The 13,716-nt window shown below is 46.7% G+C and overlaps 1 protein-coding gene across 3 annotated transcripts; it reads left to right on the forward strand.

Annotated features, from left to right (window-relative positions):
• Positions 1-1,512: 1,512 nt before the first annotated feature.
• On the forward strand, positions 1,513-12,266 carry CREG1 (cellular repressor of E1A stimulated genes 1). Of its 3 annotated transcripts, none has more exons than XM_035719382.2 (4): positions 1,513-1,883; positions 5,976-6,095; positions 7,143-7,327; positions 8,421-8,514. In XM_035719382.2, the coding sequence occupies exons 1-4, from the start codon at positions 1,530-1,532 to the stop codon at positions 8,497-8,499; spliced, it is 738 nt and encodes a 245-aa protein (XP_035575275.1). In that variant the 5' UTR covers positions 1,513-1,529; the 3' UTR covers positions 8,500-8,514. The 3 variants fall into 3 exon arrangements, with proteins under 3 accessions (XP_035575275.1, XP_025286262.1, XP_025286264.1); XM_025430477.3 differs by lacking the exon at positions 8,421-8,514 and adding an exon at positions 10,954-12,266 and having other exon boundaries at positions 1,515-1,883; XM_025430479.3 differs by lacking the exon at positions 8,421-8,514 and having other exon boundaries at positions 1,515-1,883; positions 7,143-7,331.
• The last annotated feature ends 1,450 nt before the right edge of the window (positions 12,267-13,716 follow it).

Genomic DNA, 13,716 nt, shown 5'->3' on the forward strand with positions numbered 1-13,716 from the left:
GTTGTTCACACTCCTCTTTCCTGAATGTGAAAGCCCTGTGTATAACATCCTTTGGCTACCACAGGGAACCAGAAACTCCTATTCAGAGTAAACAGTCTTCTTTCTATACACAAGTTCTCACTGCCTAGCCCTCTTGGCTGAAGATGGCTGAGTCTGAGACAGAAAGCAGAGGCAGGACTTTGGCTCACACACCTGTCACCCACACCTGCTCACATGACTGGCCCACAGCCCCTGAATGAAATTACTTCACCTCTATTGAATGCAGCTCCAGACGACCAGGTAGCTGCCAGAGCCGGATTTTCAAAGCTGACGAGCACCATCACCACGCAGCATTTATAACAAGGAAGGTGGGGCTATGAGGCCAGGCCCATAAGAGTAGGATTCAGTTGGAGATGTGACCAAAGCTTACAGGTATAAAGAATGTAGGTCAGGTGGCTGAGTTCATTTACCAGTTCCCATATTATAATGAGAAGGCAGACACGCCTGAAAAAATGGATCCAGACCCGAGTGAGGTAGCCATGCCCACAACCGAGGAAGGGAAGGGCGGTGGGGCATAGGGGAGGGATGCCCCAAATGCTCCTCCTGTAAGAAGATTCTTAGCAGGAGCAAGAGGGAAATGCTATTTACGTGGCGTGGGAGGGTCAATAAGGGTGAGAAATTTGTGAAATCACTGACCCCTCTGATGACTCAACAGGTCCCAAGCTGGTTTCAGTAAGTTCAAATTTGTGCATGGGATACAGAGGGTAGACTGTCAATCCCCTAGCGGCTGTGTCCAAAGGTATTTTTTTTAAATTTTTATTTATTTATGATAGTCACAGAGAGAGAGAGAGGGAGAGGCAGAGACACAGGCAGAGGGAGAAGCAGGCTCCATGCACCGGGAGCCCGACGTGGGATTCGATCCCGCATCCCCAGGATCGCGCCCTGGGCCAAAGGCAGGCGCCAAACTGCTGCGCCACCCCGGGATCCCCCCCAAAGGTATTTTTAAAAGGGGTGTGTGTGTGTGTGTGTAGCCAGCAGTCTTCCCCTAACAGGACGATTTCCATGTTCCATCTACCAAACAAAGCAAACTTCACATTTGGGACAACGTCACGGTCCTTAAAGAGCGGCGGTGGGGAGAGGCGCCTGGGAGGCTCGGTGGGAGCGCGTCTGATTTCGGCTGAGGTCACGATCTTGGGGTGCTGGGAGCAAGCCGCTCAGCGGGGAGTCTGCTTCTTCCTCTCCCGCTGCCCTAGAAACGCCCTCTCTCTCTCTCTCTCTCTCTCTCTCTCTCTCTCTCGCAAATACATAAATTAAAAAAAAAAAAAAAAAAAGCGCGTCCGGGCGGCAGCCGCAGGGAGCCGGACAAACAAGCGGGCTCCGCGCAGGGGGCGGGGCGCACAGACGGCCCCGCCCCCCGCTCCCGGACTCCCGATTGGCCCCCTCGGAGGGGGCGGGGCCGGCCCGCGCCGCGGGGGGCGGGGCCAGGGGCGCCGGCTCACCCTCGACCCCTGGAGGTCGCGGCGCTTTGGGCTGTCGCCGCCGTCGTCGTCATGGCCGGCCGGGCCCGAGGGTCCGCGCGCTCGCTGCTCGCCGCCCTGCTGGCGCCGGCGCTGGCGGCGCTGCTCGTGTCGCCGGCGCGGGGCCGGGGCGGCCGGGGTCACGGGGACTGGGACGCCGCCGCGCAGCTGCCCCCGCTGCCGCCCCGCGAAGACGCGGCGCGCGTGGCCCGCTTCGTGGCGCACGTGTGCGACTGGGGCGCGCTGGCCTCGCTGTCCACCGACCCGGCGGTGCGCGGCTGGGCCTTCGCCGACGTCCTCTCGCTCAGCGACGGGCCCCCGGGCGCGGGCAGCGGCGTGCCCTACTTCTACCTGAGCCCGCTGCAGCAGTCGGTGGGCAACCTGCAGGTGAGCCGCGGCCGCGGGGCCCAAGGTCGGCCCTGGCGGGGGGCGGGGGGCGGGGGGCGCCGGAGGGGAGCGTGTGCACGCGCCGCGGAGCCCAGCCTCCTACCTCCCGGCCCCGCGTTGGGAGAGCAGCGTTCTTTTTTTCTTTTTTCTTTTCCCAAAGATTTAATTTATTTATTCATGAGAGAGGCAGAGACACAGGCGGGGGGAGGAGCAGGCTCCATGCAGGGAGCCCGACGTGGGACTCGATCCCGGGTCTCCGGGATCCCGCCCTGGGCTGAACCGCTGAGCCACCCGGGCTGCCCCGCAGCGTTCTGTCCGCCACCGAGTGCGGGAATTCCACGCACGCCCCCGCCCCCGCCACCTACGCGGAGGACCTCTCGCCCCTGGGTCGCCCCGGGGCACGGTTGTGGTATTCTAGAATTTCACAAGGCCTCCCCTTCTCCTGAATTAAGAATTTGCCTTTCAGCAGCAGGGAGGGAATACACAACGTCGTGAGCGACTACTGCAGCTTTTAGGACTCCTGTGCACACTGCCTTCCCTGGAAAGGAGCAGAACTGATGTTATGAGGTCTAGGGCTCAGCCTGTGCCCAGCTTTGGTGGCAGGGCCGTGCTTACAAGCCCTTGGTGGATCCCCGCTGTCCCAAGAGTGGTGTCACAGCTCTACAGCCCGAGGGGCTCCAGCCACAGAGTCCAGGAGTGGGCTGCAGATGAACTTGAGGCTTGGATAGGTTGAGTGACTTGCCCAGAGCCAGGAGCCAAACTGGAATTTTATGTCAAGTCTGTCTGCCTTCAAAATACAGACCACAGGAATAGTGGCACGAGAGCTGCATATGTCCCACAGACCGGATTTCTTTGGCTGACACAGAGTTCCGTTTGTTTTTTATTTTTTTTTATTTTATTTATTTATTTATTTATTTTTAATTTTTTTATTTATTTGTGGTAGTCACAGAGAGAGAGAGAGAGAGAGAGGCAGAGACATAGGCAGAGGGAGAAGCAGGCTCCATGCCGGGAGCCTGACGTGGGATTCGATCCCGGGTCTCCAGGATCGCGCCCTGGGCCAAAGGCAGGCGCCAAACTGCTGCGCCACCCAGGGATCCCCCGTTTGTTTTTTAAATAAACTCTAGTTACAGGAGTCCCCCCTTATCCTCAGTTACACTTCGTGATTTCAGCTGCCTGCAGTCAGCTGTATTTCAGAGGCACGTGATTCTCCTCCTGAGGTACTGGCGAATAGTAGTAGCTTAGTGCTAGGTCACAGAGCCTACCCTGATTCACCTGATCCGATAGGTATCTGATCACATCTCAGCATTATCATCAGAATAGTGACTACAGGACACTAAGGTATTTTGAGAGAGAGTGAGCATATTCACCCAACATTTATTACAGTATATTGTTATAATTGTTCTATTTTATTACTAGTTATTGTTGCCAGTCTCTTACTATGACTGATTTATAAATTAAAACTTTATCATAGGGATGTGTGTGTATAGGAAAAAGCATAGTCTGTATAAGGTTCAGTACTCTCCAAGGTTTCAGGCATCCACAGGGGGTCTTGGATTGTATTCCCTGTGGGTAAGGTGGGGAGAGGCTAGTGTAGTTACTAACATTCAAAAATTGAGATTTCAATGACAAATCTAAGTTTCTAGTTTCTTGGAAGATCTGTACCTCCGAGGACCCGAATTCTCTGAGCAAAAACAAACTGCTGCTCTTTAAGACACACGCACCTCCTCGTTCACCCTTTTCTTATTCCCCACCCACCCCACTCTCAGACATTTGCCCAAAGCAAGCTCATTCTGCTCAGTGAGCAATGCTCAACCTTGGCTGCAAACACGGTCATCTGGGAATACTTTAAAAAATACAGTACCGGGATACTTTATTAAAAACACATTTTAGGGGATCCCTGGGTGGCTCAGCGGTTTAGCACCTGCCTTTGGCCCAGAGTGTGATCCTGGAGTCTCGGGATCGAGTCCCACATCAGGCTCCCTGCATGGAGCCTGCTTCTCCCTCTGCCTGTGTCTCTGCCTCTCTCTCTCTGTGTCTTTCATGAATAAATAAATAAAATCTTTTTTAAAAAACCACACATTTTGGGATCCCTGGGTGGTGCAGCGGTTTAGCGCCTGCCTTTGGCCCAGGTCGCGATCCTGGAGACCCGGGATCGAGTCCCACATCGGGCTCCCGGTGCATGGAGCCTGCTTCTCCCTCTGCCTATGTCTCTGCCTCTCTCTCTCTCTCTCTGTGTGTGACTATCATAAATAAATTAAAAAAAAAAAAAACACATTTTATTAAAAAACAGCTCCCTAATCCCTCCCTGATGTTTCTAATGAGGGAGAGGAATTGAAAACCACTGTATGCAAGATTATATTTAAACCCATGCTGATGTGGTCATCTGCTCTGTTGGAAGGGTGAAAACTAAGACTCAGAGGTGTGGGAATCACCTGTAACCAGCCACTAATGGCTGCCAGGTCGAACTCCAGCCCCAGTCTTTGACAGGTCTAGAAAGGCAGTGTAAGGAACCTATCCAGGATTGGTTCTCCACGATGGCAGTGAAAAGGTGTGGCCACATCAGAATTAGTCTGATTCCATCAGTTAACCAGTCAGGTTGGTATATACTTTCTACTTTTCCTCCTTTTGACCTCTGTCTTCTCCCTGTCACCCTACCCACCAGATTGACATGAACAAAATACCACTCAGCATTGCCCTCTGCCCAGAAACCTTTAATAACATCTGGTTGCCTGGAGCTGCATAAGATTCACTTGGGATGTTTTGTTAAAAATACAAATACCAGGGCTGGGAATGGAGCCCAGAAACCAGCATTTTAACAAGTTCTCCATGTATGTGGTTCTTGGAAAGCACAGACAGATGCCAGGCTACATAGCACAATCCTGACTCCTCAGCTTGGAGTTGAGCCACCCTCACTACCTACCCCCCCCAACCTCACATCCTCCCCAACCCTCCCAGAGCCTCTCTTTTAAGCAGATTGGGTTTCTCATTACTCAACTCACAACCATGTGCCACATTTTCCCGGTTCTGTTTTTGAAATTCCCTTACTCTTTAATACATCATCCCGCTTCTGTCCTGGTTTTGAATATCTTATGAGGCTCTGTGGAGTGTCGAACGATTCCAGGCTGTGTTGACATCTCTTTGTACTAGACTTTGAATATACCTAACTGATCCATTCGCCTGGCAATTAGTTATATGCCTTCTGACCTCTTGTCATTAGGCACTAGTTATGTTTTGTTTATGTCTGACTTTTCCATCCACCAGATTATAAAGTCACAGGGAAAGGAGAGACTTTTTTTTTTTTTTGGTCTCCTATGGCTCCTTGCCCAGTAGTGTACAAACAGTGAGTGTTTAGCTACAGCTACATGATTTCAAGGAGCTTTCTCCATACTCCTCCTTTTGCTAGGTCACCATGAGATAGCAGAATTTGCCACGCGAGCTACTTGGAATTTAAAGCACTAAGCGCAACATGTGAATTTTGCTGTGATCTGTCAACAATGTCTTTTGTGAAGCTGATTTCTGAATAAGAAAGAAGAATTTTGCTTGCTTCACACTTTTTTAGTCGAGGCATTCTTACGACTAAAACAGGAACAAACAACTTCTCCAATTTTGAGATCATGTGACGATTTCTGCTAGCATAAGATAACCAAAAAACGTGATTCAGCAACTTTCTTGCTTAAATTGTACAATTAGCTAGTTGAACAATGGTTTTTATGTACCAGTTGCATATTAAGAGTCTAACCCTTTCGAGCCTTTCAGTAAAGGCTCTAGAGCAGCCTTGTATTTCAGTGATGCTGTGACAGTCATTTCTCTGGTGACTATGAAACAGATTAAGAGTTTAAGAAAAAAGAGTCTTAAAATAATTCTCACTGAGTCAGTGAATTTTAAAAATGGAACCCTAGCCCCTGCTTCTTGGGAGGAAACGTCAAGCTCAATCTCTACCCCACTAGAAATTTTCTCAAGTGGTAGGTGGTGTTTTATAATTCACATGGAAGAATATGCAGCTCTAGGGACAGTGTGTACATAACTTATGAAGTTTAGTACCTCTCCAGAGACAGTATCTCACACACGAGGATCTTTATTTTCTCTGTGCAGGAGAATCCACATGCTACGCTGACCATGTCTTTGGCACAGACCAACTTCTGCAGGAAGAAGGGATTTGACCCCCAGAGTCCCCTCTGTGCGCACATAATACTGTCAGGAACCGTCACCAAGGTGAGTAGTTACTCCACGAGAACAGAGACAGGTTTGAGAAGAGCACCATCTATGAACAATGAAAGAAGAGACATTTTAAGTATAAAATGAAAATGATTTGTGATTGAGATACAGCGTTAGAATATGTTCTAGTGTATACTTTCATGAAAACCAAAGGCTTAAATCAGTTGATTTCATATAGGTGTTCAATCAGAACTTAGGCAGAAAATGAAGGATTTTTTGAAGCTGAACAGATATAACAGCTGTTCACCTTCCCTGTGAGGAACATCTGTTCAACCAGAGCTCTCTGCCCCTGGCAGTGTTGTACACACACACAGTATCTCGCATGTGTGGGTTCCTTGTCTCCATATTTTACCAGTGGCTCAGGGCAGAGAGCATACCATAGAAGCTCCAAGAGGGGTACCCGTTACTAAATACTAGACATGAATTTAGGCAGTGGGGTGAATGCTGCAGGGCAGAGGGCAAGGTATCACAGCTGATTAATTGCCGGGCCAGCAGATTTGCTTTTTGGCCTTATCTCTCATGACAACCTCAGACAAGTTAGAGTAATGGTCTGGAAATTCTGTGTGGATGCATCTCCGTGGCTGCGTTTCATGAACAGGAGGTGGGGGATGGGCAGCAAATGCTCTTGAGGTCCACTGCACTTTTTCCAGAGACTTCTGTCCTTTCTGGATTTGCATCTCCATGTTTAACATCTGCTTATTATAGGATATGTGTGCTGATGTAACACAACGAAAGCACCTGAACACTTTATTATATGCCACGTGCTGGTTCTCTGATAGCTCAGAGTGACTATGGAGCAACAGAAGTTGGTGCTTGTGATGCTTTCCCACCTCAGTATCTGTACCACTCACACCTGAATGCTCGGATGTTGTCTGCTTACCTTTATGGTTCCTTCATTTTCTCCTGATTCCTAAAGTTTCAGATCAGGATTTGTAACTGAATAAACTTTTCAGGATGTGTAGGATGCTAGGATCACCTATCCTAAGCAGGTGAGGAAACCAAGTGTTGCTGCTATGAGTTGCTCACATCATTTATGTCCCTCAGGTGAATCAGACGGAAATGGACTTTGCCAAGCATTCACTGTTTGTCCGACACCCTGAAATGAAGACCTGGCCTTCCAGCCATAATTGGTTCTTTGCCAAGTTGAATATAACCAACATCTGGGTCCTGGACTACTTTGGTGGACCAAAAATAGTGACACCTGAAGAATATTATAATGTCACAGTTCAGTAAGTGTTTGCACATCTTTTTAGTACTGCAACTTTTATCAGCGGTCCTCAATCTTTTAAAGCAAGGGGAGGGGTCTCAGCTGCTTTCTGTACCATGGACCGACCCTTTTGGCAAGTTGGTAAAGCCTATTACCCCCATCAAAATAATATTTTTAGAATAATATTTAAATAATATTTAAAATGTATAAAATACACAGGAAATACAATGTAAACCAACTCTATTGAAATACATTTATAAAAATATTTTATTTATTTATTTTAAAGATTTTATTTATTTATTCATAAGAGACACACAGGCAGAGACACAGGCAGAGGGAGAAGCAGGCTCCATGCAGGGAGCCCGATGTGGGACTTGATCCCGGGTCCCCAGGATCACACCCTGGGCTGAAGGCGACGCTAAACTGCTGAGCCACCCGGGCTGTCCTAAAAAAATATTTTTAAATGTGTAGTGTAGTAATATGTTGATGACTTAATGAACATATTAAATAAGGTTTAATGGTGCGTCTATAACATTACTACACTATTTTCTGAATAGTGAGGACTGAATATTTTCAGGCATCTGCGACGACTCTTAACACAATATGAGAGTGTGATTTCTTTATTTCTGTTGGTGACAGTCACAGATATGCTATCACCACTGAGGTTTGTTGCCTACATTCATCATTGAAGGAAATGATACACTTCAATTAGAGCTTAATGAAAATGAAAATACTTTTTTCCATCCAAGTTCACAAACCCCCAAGCTCTGCCTACAGGCTTGCACAGCAGGTTGAGACCTTGTTTTAAAGCAATGCTCTGGGGCCCTGGCTGGCCTGTGATGGCATTTTCCTATGAGAATCAGACTCTGAATGGTCCACATCTGAGTCTGAGCACACAGCCCCGTGCACATCCCCCCCAGTGCTGTGAGTGCTGAGGGGCCATAGGGGGCACCCAGCAGGAGTGGGGTGGGGGGCAGTCAACACCCAAGGGGCCCCAGGAAAGAATGAAGATAGCCTGAAGATGGGAAAAGGACAGGGAAGAAGGGTGTGGTTAGATCCTTTGAAATTAGGCCATGGTTTGAATGAAGGAATACAGAGGCCTGCGCTTTTCCCAGGGTCAGTGGCCTCAGCTGCCATCTTCCAGGCCTGGAAACCAGTGATCACAGCAGCAGTAACACTTCTGGTGCGTGCTGAGTGTTTGTTGCTTGCAGGGCACTGTGCTGGCTTGGTGCTGTGCTCTGCTTTGCGCTCATTGAATTCTCCCCATAAGATGCTAGGTAATATTTTTCTTCAGCTGTCAGATGGAGAGCCGATGCACAGAAAAGTAAGAAACTTGCCTGAAGTCTGACAGCCAGTACGTGTTGGTGCTGGGATCGAGACCCCAGCATTCTAGCTCTGGGGCCCCCACCTTGCTTCTAACCAGGTTGAGAGCCCATTTTTCTGCTTACCTCTCTGCTAGCTGGCCAGGCTCCTAAACCGGTATTATTCATATGATGCACTTCTACCTGTGATGCTGAGTGCTGTTTGCAGAGATCAGGGTGATGATACTGTCAGACTTGTACACTGTAGCTCATTTGCAGGTCTTAGATTCTCAGTGTTTCATTATTCTGGGTCTTATTCTCTTATAGAACAGTTCCACACTGAACTCTTGACTTCCTGTCACCATTGCAAATTTCTTCACAGCAAAGCTCGGGTTTTACTTATTTATTCATTTGTTCTTCATTCATTCTTTCATTCCCAAACAGGGTTTAGGACAGTGCATGGCTCAGAGAAGGTGCTTAGTAAATACTAGCTACTTGTCAGACTGATAATTTGAGACAAAGATTCTCAGCTTCTTTGTTTGAATAAGGAATCCAGCAGTCATGGCTTTTATTTTGCTTTTGAGCATGCAGGTGAAGAGGCACAGGCTAGTGATTCTCTTCTGGACTGACAAAGCCACCTTACTCTATAGGAATACAGAGGCAGCAATTATAACATTATTACTGGGCAGTGAATTTTTCAGGAGGATGGCCAGTAAGATGACAGGCCCACTATGCAAGGTTAAAGTTTACTTTTACAAGATGTGACAATCTCCGAAGTACAGTTTTTTTTTTTTTTTAATTTTTATTTATTTATGATAGTCACACACAGAGAGAGAGAGAGGCAGAGACACAGGCAGAGGGAGAAGCAGGCTTCATGCACCAGGAGCCCGACGTGGGACTCGATCCCGGGTCTCCAGGATTGCGCCCTGGGCCAAAGGCAGGCGCCCAAACCGCTGAGCCACCCAGGGATCCCCAGTACAGTTATTTTTGTATAAATAACATGCCCAAGGGCAATGCTTCCTTTAATAACAAAATAAAAATGTGCTTGCCTGTAAGTCTTTGTATTGAATAAGTGAGTAGAAATAGATAAATTTGAGGTTCCCATTTTATTACACAGACTAGTGAGCCTTTTCTGCAGCTCAGAGATAAGAGGAGGACCAAAGTCTAGACCAGGATGTAACCCCTTCTATGCAGGACACCAGAATCCTAGGGAGAGGCAGCCCTAAAGCTGACTTTTAGGAACTCGTCTGACTATTAATCGTCCATTTCAGAGTCCTGGAGTGGGCCCCTCACCATCCCACCCACCTGGTTTGTCATCAGAGCTGCTCAGTAGCTCAGGAGAGAGTGATGTCTGTAAGGGCTGAGAACCTGCATGCTCGGAGGGAACCACTCCCAGGGGCCTCGTGGGCACTCTGGAGCTTTACCGGATGGCAGCCGTCTTGGCCAGCTTGCCCATGTCAGTTTTGGAAGATGCTATTTCTTTGAATGCCATAAAGCCATCTGCGTCTGAAATCTGTTGCATTCAGGTGGAGTCTTATGAAAAGGCTTCGTATAAGTGCCACTTAGTAGGGCTCATATGGGGCCTACTGAATCTGGTTTGGCTCATTGGACTGTTGGGTCCAGGCCACGAGTATATTTGCATGTGGAGTGGAAGGTTTTTCTGTCAAACCGCGTATCTGCTGAAACCCTTGAGCAGGCCATCCTTCCAAGTATAAGCAGTTGCCTCCTGTCACTGTTAAGTGTGAGCAGCAGGATGCTTGCCCCAGGCTTCATCTCTTCTCTGACATGCCCACGAAGGCACATGTAGTTACAGGTGCAGGTTATAAACTTACCTGGTCTCCCTCACCTGGAGATGGATTTCCTGATAGCTGTGGTCAGACTGTCACAGGAAGAGGGATCCCAGCTAGACTCAGTGTGGGAGGGCACTTGCCATGTTACCGCTGTTTTGCTTAATGTTCAGGGCCCCTTCTGTTCTCGACTGCTTTTGTCTTTTAAACCCGCCAAGCTGTCAGGTATCCTCCATGGGATAGCCAGCAGCCACAGCTGCTCCTCAGTGCTGCGTCCCACAGGCCTCTACTGGAGCATGTCGACACCACACTCACAGGGCGGGGCTTCTGGCTAAAATGAAGTTTCCGACGCCTCACCCTAAACCTGTTGATACCAGCACTCAGGAATGTGCATAAACTCGGGCAGTTCTTCACTACACCAAAATGACTGAAATTAACTCAAAATCCTAAACTTCTGGATCAGGAGTTTCTCTGATCATTCCCTAGAATGATTAACTTGTAAGATTTGTTAAACTCAGTTTAATGAAATAATCCTTCTTCCTCTCTCTTCCTCTCCCTAGGTGAAGCAAAATACAGCATCTTTAATGACACCCGGGAGGTTGCTTAGGATGGCTCATACAGACCTGAAGGGCTTAGTGTTCCTCTCCAGAACATTTCCCAGATTGATTTGTTTGCTTTGCTTGCTTGCTTACTTACAAAATCAAGTTGGACTATTCCTGGATTTCTTGGAAGATGTGGTTGCTAGACTTTTCTTTTCTTTTCTTTTCTTTTTTTTTTTTTTTTTGCAAATTTTGAAGCCATTTTCATAGAGGGGTGTCTTTCATTATGATCAAGGAAATCTTGTTCCATTAGTTCCAAATGCAAATGCTCCAGTTTCCCAAAGGTACTCCTTGAAGAGGAGCAGGTGCCAGATTTAGATTGCCCATTGGCATTTGAAGGTACTAAAAAATGTATCCTTACTTCCTGGGAGAGGTTCAGGGGAGAGGTCCTCACTTACCCATGGCCACACCTGAGCTGCCCGTGCCTGTCCGGTGGCCTGTGTTACCGTGCACAGCCATGTCAAACCGTGGTGAGACACAAATGGGACTTCCTCTTTGTGGTCCATGTGTGTCTGACAGTCTGGGTGGTGTTGATCCTACAGAGGGCAAAACTATTTCTTATGAAGAACTTTTTTTTTTTTTCCACTTTTCAAGTCTAAAGTGATAGTTACCTAGAACAGAAGTTCGTAAAACTTTTCCTGAATTTGATTTCCCCACCTAAGTGGACACTGTATAATCTGTGTCTTCACCCAAAACACACACCTACATATAGGTACACATTATTTTATTTTATTTTTTGTCCCCAAATGGGCTTGCAAAAGAAAAAAGGATGCAGGAAATTTCGTGTAAGTAATTTCTGGTGTTCTTTTGTAAGTAAAGTTTATCGGACATAGACCAGCCTAAGCCAAGCCTATAACCTGCTGCCCCCAACTGCACTGTAGCTTTTTAAAATAATGCTGCTCTCAGCAGTGGGCTCAGCTCTCTAAATCTTTAAATGGCTGCCATGCTGTTACTACCTAATTGGGTCACGAGAGAGAAGATAAGGTTAAAAAAAAAATCACAATTCTTCAGAAAAGAAGAAACTGTTTCATTTTATTATCTATATATATGATTTCAGAAGATGATGGAAGGTCCCTCCTAAAGAGGGGTGTCAGGAACCAACCTGCCGAATCCTTAAATGGCTAAGAAAAGAAGATGAATATGAGTTCTGTTTTAAAACTACAAAATGAGCCTAAAATCCAGCAAACAGCTTCTGTTTAAGAAAAATGATTTACATTAAACTTGGTAAAATAGGTTTTTCACTCAAAATAATTAAAAGCATTATTTTCATGAAATGTGTTGGATTTATTTTCTTAAATAGATGTTAATATACTTTCATTGCTGTCAAAAGCCTTTTGCATTTCTATTTTAGCATGATGTTAAATCACCTATTGGCTGTTTCAGAGCTTACAGTGAATAATTTGACTCTTTCCCATTGGTAAACAGCTCATGGTGTTCTGCAATTTGGGGGATGGCCAGAATGCAGCATTCATCAAGGGGCTTCCCATGGTGTCTCTGGTGCCAAGGTACTTTGTGATAGAATTAGGTTGAGGGTGTATATCTCTCTTTCTCCCTTTACTCACTGGTTGTGGGTTTTATATTCATTGATACCATATAAGAACATATTCAGGTAAGATCCAATTTGGAAAGTCAACTACGTTTTTTTAGTAGGTGCTTCATGATTGAGATTATGTCTGTTATGTCTGAGTGACCACCAGAGGGCACTTTAGACCACTTTTTATGGAGATGCAGGCTTCCTGTCCGCAGTGCCCATCAGGTCCCTAAGAATGACACCATGAGCCAGGTTAGGGGTGGATGGCCTTGATGAGAGGACACTGGAGTAAAGGCAGCCCAGCAGGGCCAGGAGAAAAAACAGAGGGCTGGTCTGCTGCTGCTGCCAGGCTTTCATGGCTTTACTACTTCCATGTCATTTGCTTCAGGTCCCTTTGCACCCCACCTGTGGCAGAAGAGAGACGGAGCTCTTCCTTTACCAGATAGGGGATGAGTGTTTCAGATCAAGACTGGCTTTGGCACAGAGAGCAAGGCAGGCCCTGATCAAGAAGAGAATTAAAATAGGGAGCAACTGCAGAGCATAAAACTACTGTGCCCACCTGGCTGTCTGGTGGATATCGTCTTGGCTTTCAGTCTGTGCTTAGTAGGTCAAGGCTGTTTGTCTTTACCAAGCCATGGCCAATAATTAGCGGGTTTTTTTTTTTTTTTTCTGTCTCCTAGTTCAGGTTCAGATTCCTTGGAGACATGGGAGTGGGGTGGAGAATAGTCCTTTATGAAATGAGGCAGGGTTCAATGAAATCAGTGCATAAATAATCTGATTTGGTGTAGTTCATGTCACCCCTCCCTTCTTAGTAATATTCAGACTGCAGGTCACAAAGTAATCGAAGAGCAGAGTCTACTTTCCTATAATGGGGCATGTTTTCAGTTTGACTAATGAAAATAATAGTGTTCTACTGTTGTGCAAAGCAGGTAGGTCAATATTTCTTAGGGGAATTCCAAACTGTCACTTCAGAGCCAAACACTCGAGAACGAATATTCATCTGAGAAGACCATCATAAACTTAAGTCCTTTTTGGAATCAAACAAGGTATAAACCAACAAAACTTGATCTTTTTCTAAGCTTTTTTCTTTACTACTTATTGTAAGATACATATACCTGTATGGAAATTTTTTTAAAGTCTAAAAATCCATAATCTCAGCCGTCAGCATGGTGCTAATATTTTAATGTGTTCGC

Source organism: Canis lupus, chromosome 7 (genome assembly GCF_003254725.2).
Source record: "Canis lupus dingo isolate Sandy chromosome 7, ASM325472v2, whole genome shotgun sequence".
Lineage (NCBI taxonomy): Eukaryota > Metazoa > Chordata > Mammalia > Carnivora > Canidae > Canis > Canis lupus.

Excerpts from the sequence above, each read along its gene's own strand:
- CREG1 (XM_035719382.2), top strand. The coding sequence starts at position 1,530 with ATGGCCGGCCGGGCCCGAGGGTCCGCGCGCTCGCTGCTCGCCGCCCTG. Across the intron at positions 1,884-5,975 it reads AGTCGGTGGGCAACCTGCAG|GAGAATCCACATGCTACGCT; the intron begins GTGAGCCGCGGC and ends TTCTCTGTGCAG. Across the intron at positions 6,096-7,142 it reads TGTCAGGAACCGTCACCAAG|GTGAATCAGACGGAAATGGA; the intron begins GTGAGTAGTTAC and ends TATGTCCCTCAG.